At 33.5% G+C, this 8,768-nt stretch overlaps 2 protein-coding genes across 2 annotated transcripts in view; both read right to left on the bottom strand.

The window, feature by feature from the left end:
• Positions 1-8,768, bottom strand: part of LOC129223061 (cytochrome P450 3A8-like) — a 367,737-nt gene that overhangs the window by 52,438 nt on the left and 306,531 nt on the right. The gene's annotated exons all lie outside the window — the stretch shown is intronic.
• The window catches only part of LOC129222885 (NADPH--cytochrome P450 reductase-like), a 38,802-nt gene continuing 35,516 nt past the window's right edge, over positions 5,483-8,768 (bottom strand). The window contains 1 exon segment of the mRNA XM_054857449.1: positions 5,483-7,093. Within this exon segment, the coding sequence (XP_054713424.1) occupies positions 6,949-7,093 (145 nt within the window). The 3' untranslated portion in view covers positions 5,483-6,948.

Genomic DNA, 8,768 nt, shown 5'->3' with positions numbered 1-8,768 from the left:
GATCGGTACCGGTCCGCGAAAAATGTGCAAAATGGGAAGATTGGGTGCCGTTGATTGGGCGCCATCAATGGGGGGGGGGGGGGTCTGGCTTTTGGGTGGTCTTCGGATATTTAGGGGGGTGCGCCTTTGCTCTAAGGGGGGTGGGAACCCCTGCTTAAGGTTACAGCTTAGGGACCCCATTCTGTTGTTGGAGGGGGGGGGGGGTCCCAAAAAACTGCATTATTCGTTCTTTAAAAAAAAATGAAAAAAAAATATTTTCAAGTGTTTAAAAACTTTGAGTATTTTGGAAAATGTTGTTATTTCTGACAAATGTGTCGCTTCTAAAAGGGTCTAAAATGTATGCTGCAACTACATACCGCCGTGACCCCGCAACGCAAGGGGAAGGGGAATCGGAAGGGACCTGAAAATTTTTGAGCTTTGTTTTCATTCAATTCGATTAAATTTCGCCGAAAATCAAATTTAGTTTTAAAAGCTTATAGTGGTTCTGGGGAACCCCTTAGAACCCCAGAACCTTGACCGATCCCCCGATTAAGTAATTGGGGGCTCTAGGCCAAAAACTTTTTTCGGGGCCCTCATGTAGTCCAAAATTACAATTTTTATAAATTTGCTAAAACAATCTTAGCCATGTGGGGCCCGCAAATAGCAGGAGCTTTACGTCAGGACCTAGATGGCCTATTCAGTAAACAGGCCCTGCTGAGTAGGGGAAGGGGGCTCTCAACCCAACTTTCCTATGCGAAAACCAAACCTTGATTCGATGCAAAAAGTACCAGATTGCCCTCCCTAGGCCACCTGCCACGGAAAGAAGGGAAAACTCCTGAAAGAAAAGGAAAAGAAGGAAAAAGTCCAGACCGTATCGGGGCCAAGAAAAGTTTTTGGGTAGGATCTGGATTAGGGGGAGGGGGGAGGATGGAATTGGAAGGGGCCCGAAATTTTTTTAGCTGTTTTCATTCAATTTTATTAATTTTTTCCGTAAACCAAGCTTAGTTTTAAATGCTTACATTTGTTTTACCTATTTTGTTACCTATATCAGCCTAGGGCACCCGATTAAGATATCAGAGGTCATAGGCGTCCATATGAAAAATTGTAAGGGGAAGCTCAGAAATTTTAACCATGGTTTAGCAAGATATTTTCCCCATGGAGGCAGATTTCATGACAGATTAGAGTCATTAAAAGTTGACATTTTTAATTATTTATTCATTAATGGCTGGAGAAGAAATAATTTTTATAAATTTTTCCAAAGAAAAAGAGCACAAAAAGAAGGAAGTTCTAATTTCCAAGGGGGGGGGGGGCTAGAGCCCCCCTTATCAGAGGTCGTAGGTCAAGCACTTTTTTGGGGCCCTCTCGTAGTCCCCCAATAGCAGCCTCTCTAGGCCACGGACTAGTTGGCCTATTCAGTAAACAGACCCTGACATTAGGTGGGGGAATAGGCCCCGATTTCTGACCTCCCAATTTAAAGAAAAGAAATACAATAGCTACTTTAAAATTTTTGGGGGACCATTGCTAATATATTACCTGCTAAGTTTTCTTAGATTTTTTTTTTCCGAAATAAAAAAAAGATAAGGACCTTCTGGGAGAGAGTCTGAAAAACTTCCTTCTCCCTAATAATATATGTCCAAAAATTGCTTTTTTGTTTTTTATTTCGAAAAATTCCAGGGCAAAGTTCTGAACCCCATCCCTTCTCAAATTTGATTTTAAAACTTTGGTTTTCAAAAAATGCCGGGAGAGCCCCGGAACCCCATCCGTTCTCAACAGGTCATCTAAGGTGGTCTACAATTACGTTTCAAAAGTTCAATTCTGAAAAATTTCCGGGGGAAAGCCTCTGAACCCTCGTTTCTTTTAAAATTACCGAAGATTATCTGAAATTCCGTTTTAGGAACTTCAATATCAAAATTTTTCTTCGGAAGCCCCACATTTGAACAGCTTCCCCCTACACAACATCCTAAAAACGCATTTGTGGACCACTTTCGATGAAGTTAGGGGAAGAAATAAGAGGTATTGAAACTTTGCCCCTTAATTTTTCGAAATCAAAGTTCCAAAAAGGCAATTTAAAGAGGGCTTACAATCTCAATTTTAAAACTTCAATTTCGAAAAGTTTACAAAGAAGATTGCCCAAACTTGCCCTTTTCTTAATATCACCTAAAGTTGCGTTTTTGGAACTTGAATTTCGAAAATTCTGGGGCAGAGTCCCCAATTCAATCCCACATTGTAACGTCATCAAAGATAGCCTATAATTGCGTTTTTAAGAGTTCCATTTAAAAAATTTCCGAGAAGAGAGCCCCCGATCTACCCCCACCTTTTCAAGAACATAACAAAGATTGTCTGAAATTACGTTTTTGAAACTTTAATATGAAGTTTTTCGGAAGAGTCTCTGACTTCTTCTTCCCAATGGTCACTCACAATCACATGTGTAAAACCTTCGAAAGATTTCCGGGTAATGCCCACGAACCTTCCATTCTCCTAAAATCACTATTTTGGAAATACAAAAAACTCCGGGGAAGAGTTTTGAACTTATCATCCTTTCACCTGACTCCATCAAAGGTGACCTATTGCATTTTTAGATGTTCAATTTCGAAAAATTTCCGGAGACAACTCCCAAAGCCCGAACTCCGTTGTTTTAACATCATTGAAGGTCTGCTAAAATTGAGTTTTTTGAACTTTCAATACCAAAATATTTGTGGAAGAGAGTCACTAACCCCTTCTTATAATGTTACAAAAAATGGCTCGCAAACACATTTTTAAAACTTCAATTTTGAAAAATTTACGAGGAGTTGAACCTTCCTTCTTCCACATATAGTCTGAAATTTCATTTTTAAACTAGAAATTTAGAAGAATTTTAGAATCCTCTGAATTTCTGTAGATAATGTTCCCTTTCTAAACTGAAAGCTTGACCCCCCTCTTTCTCTCAATATATATACAGGGTGTAGCATGAATATAGTAGAAAGCAAAATAATTGTCAGTGCAATGATTTACTCGTGCCACAAAAATGTATTGGCTATTGGTATATTTTTTCTAAAAGAAACAAATTTAGTTCAATTTTGACTTTCCAAACTTTAAGAAATTGTTTCCTAAATGCAAAATAAAAAATACACGTGTCTACCGTAATACCTCGCATTATCCGGCACGGCGCGAAATTTGGAAAAAACACTTGACTGGTCCTTTCCAGCATGCCGGAGAAATCGAGGTTAGGAAAGAAAATACTGTTACAAATTCTGTAAATAGTAATTATTTTTATGATTAATTTGTTGTAATCTGGCTAAATTTGGCATTTATTCCATTATTCTTCATCTAAATCTATTGTAGTAACTTAACCTGTAAAAAGTTTCTTTTAATGAGTATACAACAGCTTTACATTCGAATAAAGTATATAGTCTCTCCATTTCTGAACGATATGATTTGTGAATGGGATAAAAAGAAAGCATGGAGAAGCATTTCGAATTTTGTCGAAACTTCTCCAAGATCTATAATTAGTCTCCGCATGTGATAAAAAGTCGGACTGGTCTGAGCCATGGGTTGGAAACTGTGTATTAGCCTTTGCTCTGTATTTTCACGTATTTTGATGTAAATACCTGTGTAACCATTGAGTTTATGGTGTTAATTGATATTTACCTAATTGCTATGGTTAATTTAGCAGTTGCTAACAATATTTCTTGTACATAGTTGTAAAAAAAATCTGTGTTTTCTCAAGAACTGTGTTGTCATTTAAAGAATTTCTTGAAGTGGCTGAACTCTTAACAATACTATGAAAAAATATTTGCTCAGCATGAAAATTAATATAAGTTCTATACATATCTTATTATTATTTATAAACAGTTTAATTTTGTAAAAATATTTACTAACAACGTCATTTGTTATTTTACAAGAAAAACATTCTTTAACAATGAATAGTTTTATAAAAATTAAATTTAAATTAAGTAAGCAAACATTTAAGCAGTAAGTTACCTCCCCTAAACCAGTGATAAAGAATTAACCATAGCTATTCAATAAACAAATATTAAACTTACCCCTAGAAAAGGAACCTAAAATAATTTATTTAAAAATATTATGAACAAATCATAGTAACGATAATTGCTTCTGAGATGATTATTTTATTGGCATATCATTAAATCCATTAACAATGACTCACCATAAATAACAAGCACATATTATATGCAATATGCATTTTTTTTTTAAATAAAGAAGGTTACTTTCGGGATTTATTTATTTTTTTCCTTACATTGGTTCGCTCTTTGATTGGACCTGAATGGAGAAATTCACTTTTTTTTGGTGCAAAATAAACCTCAAATTATCCGGCATGCCGGATAATGCGGGTAATACAGTAATAATTTTCCATGAAGAAGATATCGCTAAAATTTTAGCAAAATCAATTTACTCAAGATTGCCTGATTCTTTAAAAAAAAAAAAAAAAAAAAAAAAAAAAAAAAAAGTTGACTGATGAGGCAATGAGAAGCAAAGGGATGTACAGTCGAACCTTGATAAACCACCAACCTACCTGACAGGCCGAAAGTTGGTGGATGTCGAGAGTGACGGTTTAACGAGTTTTCCTCCATTTCTGCAGAAATACATCTTTTCCTAAAAATATATTTGAAATCGTGTATTTTCCTTTTCAAACGAACTTTAAAAAATAACAGCCATTGGCCCACAGTTTGTCACGGGTGGTTCTTTACTAATTTTTTTTTCCTCCAAAATTTGAAAAATGATTACCAATAAACTGATGGCTTGCAGACAGATTTTTGTACGAAAACACCCGAATTAAATTCAACATTGCTTTTGAAATATTTATGGAGCGAAGCAAAAGAACACAATGTTACAGGATTATGATACAAAACTGTTGTTTGCTGAAGTTTGCAAAGGATATCAATTACATGTTAATTCCTAACCCCGCTCCCTTCCAGTCGAAAAAAACAGAAGAGGGGCTGAAGAATGAATGTTTTCATAGCGAATAGTGAAATGTCAAAATAAAGGAGTGGGAGAGTTGATAAGATCAAGTTTCAAATTCTTGAAGATGATGGAAACAATGCAACTCCCCTAGGTGACTGAGCACGGCAGGAGTGGAGTAAACGAGAAAAAAAAAATAAGAAGAAGAAAGTTGGACACTTTCACCTAGTGGCTAATCTAGGTGCATTTGTACCGGGAATTAGTGGCAGGTATGTGTGACATTTCATGATTTCTCTCTGTGTCTCGTCATAGACATTCACGCTCCAAAATAGCTTCTCTCCAAATTTGAAATGGTCTTTCAAGATGGCGGTTTTAACAGTAATATTATCATACCTAGTGTGCAGTTCCTGTCAAAAATCAGTATTGGAAAGCAGGGTGGCGGTTTAAAAAGGGAATTTGTCTTGCATTTCTATACAGAACGGCTTTTCTATCATCTTTTTGGTTGAACTAAATGGGTGGTGGTTTGCCCAGGGGGAGGGGGGTAATAACTCAAACGATGAGTTTCAAAAACTCTACAAATATGTAATGTGAAATCCTAGGGGAAAAATAGCACTAAAAATCACTTTATTATTTTATTTATAAAATATGGTCTGACAATATCTCAAAATAAGATAAAAAGCATTTTATTTACAAAATTTTCAAAAAAAAAAAAAAAGTTCTCATACATAATAATCAAAATAAGCTTCAACAACTTTTAACAATGAGCTCTTAAAAAACAACTTTCTATTAAAAGTAACTTATGATTTTGAAATGCATCAATATTCAAGTTAAATAATGCTTTCAGAGTAAATAGAATATTTTTTTGCTGACTAGTGCATTTGGGGGAAAAGCTACATATACACATAATATTTAAATTATACAGAACAAGTAGGAAAGTTACTTTTGTACTCATTGGCACTTGAAGAAGCTTCATGTAAAACAAAATTCCAAGGAATTTTCCAAAACAAAAATGGATATAATTGAAGGAATGTTTTCATGTACAAAAATAGAAAAAGAATACAACTTTCATTTACTGTGTTCATCAATAAGCATATGATAGAAATAAAAGTTCATTTTGCATTTTGATACTTATTTATATAAAATGAATACTTTTAAAATATTTTAAAATAAACAATTTAGATTTTAGTTTCTTTCTTTTTTTTAAATTATTTTGAAATGCTTGATTATACTATGTAACATGCCAAATGTTTCTAAAAGCATGGCAATCTTGCAAACTACCTTGAATATACTATTAGGCACTTTTTAAGGTCTATTCATTAAAAAAAAAAAAGTTTAAATATAAAGATTCATTTGTAAAATTATATTAATCTTTAATATTTACATAAACATATACCATGATTCAGGGATAAAATTTTCAACATAATTATCTATAACAACATAAAATATGTTTTATGCTTAAAATAATATTGGCATTCTAATCAAATGAATGAATCGTGAAAATATATTCATACAATATTTTGAGACAAATATCAATAATTAACAAATTTAACATAGGAATCAAATGGAGCATTTAATACTAAAAATATATTTTAAAAATATCTAAATTATTAATAACAAAAACATTTCAAATACAATATAAATAAAGAACATACAAGAGTTCTCTCATTCATTCTTTGGAATTTGAAAAAAAAAAAAAAAAATTAAATTAAAAAAAATGCATAATTGGCCACAGAAAATATAATTTTTTTAAAGTTAAAAACAAAAAATATCAGCAAACAAAATAAATCTAAATTACTATTACAACATTATAACTGAGATAGCTACTCTTAAAAATCAATTAAAAACAATAGCTGTAAAAAAATATTAACATCCAATAAACAGATCAGCAATGAAATCTGGAATTTGCAGTTTGCAATAAATAAACTGCATTTTTTATATGCAGAGCTGCTGACAAATGTGAATTCAGCAAGATTTTCTCCTTGAACTCATCTGGAGTTTGCATCCACATTTATGGAAGAGTCTCTTCCTCTCTTTGCATTAAGAGTATTCAGTAATTAAGACTACATAGTCATGTTAGCTCCAAACATCAGTTGAATATCTTCGCTGTGACTCCATTTTCTTGATGAACGCTTCAGCTTCATTTTTGGTCTTTTTACTGAACTCTTGAATGACATCTAAAAGAATGTTGTGTACATCCTTTGCCATGTTTCTAGCATCCCTAAAAAGCACATTAATATGTTAAGTAAAACATCTAATTCTTACGGAAAACATTAGTATAGTACAGTTAACAGGAACACATATTTTGATATTCCTCCCATGTGATTTTTTCTTGACAACAACACACACATTACATTTAATTAACTATTTTAAACATTCTTATTCTAAGATAAAAAATACCTTTGTGCTGAATAGTAAAGTAAGACAAACAACGTTAGAAAAAGCACAAATTTGCCAATTTTTTCTAACGTTGTTTGTCTCACTTTATTCTTATTCTATTTCATTACCTCTACCCAACTTTCTACTTACTGATGTTATTTACTTTTCTTTCCTTAAAAAATAATGCTGATTTCATTACCAGCAGTTAAAATGTTTGTGTAAGTAAGATAACAATAGATAAACAATAAAACTAAAATGTTCTTAAAATCTAGAAAGGGGAAAGTTTCTCCCCATTTTGAATTCTCCTCACTGGTAATTATAGTTTTATTTACTAAAAGCAATTCATTATTACTTTGAATTATCACAATAGAACTTACCACTGCCCAAATTTAGTTATTAGCAAATGAAATATGTGAAAAACTATTTTTGTGTAAAAAGTTGCTAAAAATTTGGGCAAGTTAACCGTATTAAGTTACGAGACCTTCATGCTTTTCTAGAATACCAGATAGGTTCAAGGAACAATGCCAGAAAATAATGCTTTCTCAAAACTGGAGCATAAAAGAAGCAACAACTCGTTGTTGAATTTAGAGTACAAATACAAAGTAAAAATAGAGCTTACAAGATCAAAATTAAGAGATCTACCTTAGGTAATGTCGAGGCAGGATCGAACTGGCTATGCGGGAATTCGGACAAATGACCGGTGCGCCACTCCAAAAGGCGCCGGTCAACTGACATCTTTTTTCTTATAAAAAACTTTATTGCATTAATTTGTGTCAGTTGAGAAATGAAGGATATGTTTGGCTTGCAATAGAAAATATCGGAAAGGAAAAAAAAGCTATTTTTAGACTTCCTGTAATTCATTTCTTTTTAACACCCCATATAGGACCGTTACTACTTCTTATGGTAATGACCATTGTTGGAAAAGATGGGACGAGAAGAGATGGTCCTGGGGCAGAGCACGGCTACCTGTGTGTATTGCAAAATAACCATGGGCAGAGGATCTCACTTTCCTTCACACCACACCACTCACATTTACAACATAGATCTTACAAGCAAATGAGCCTAAATGAACCACATCTGTCAGCAGGGAGTAGGACTGAAATTTGCCCCGCTTTAACTGATAATGATGTAGTACAAAGTACAGTACTCAACTGTCAACTCACATGTGGAACATCTAACCCGTTTTTGTTTCCAATGTGCTTTGAGGCCCCGTCCTGTCTATGTCGGAAGATTTCCAAGAGAGTTTTATTGAACTTATTGCTTAGGGCCCTTCCTCAGGATGCCGCGTTTTGAGATTTCCAGTGTTTCCAGTGTTCGCACAAAATAATGTTTCATTTGAGCTCTTTGACACAAATGACGAGCATCATGTATGTGTATTTGCTTTCATAAAATGTTTCCCAAATGTGTTTTGAAGAAGTATATTTGAATTTATTTTACAGCAATTGCTTGGAAGTACTTTGAAATGTAAGAAGAATGGTATATACATATAAATGTATTAAATGATTTATTGTAATTAC

Source organism: Uloborus diversus, chromosome 5, assembly GCF_026930045.1.
Source record: "Uloborus diversus isolate 005 chromosome 5, Udiv.v.3.1, whole genome shotgun sequence".
In the NCBI taxonomy this organism is placed as follows: domain Eukaryota; kingdom Metazoa; phylum Arthropoda; class Arachnida; order Araneae; family Uloboridae; genus Uloborus; species Uloborus diversus.
This window is presented reverse-complemented; position numbering and strand designations above follow the sequence as displayed.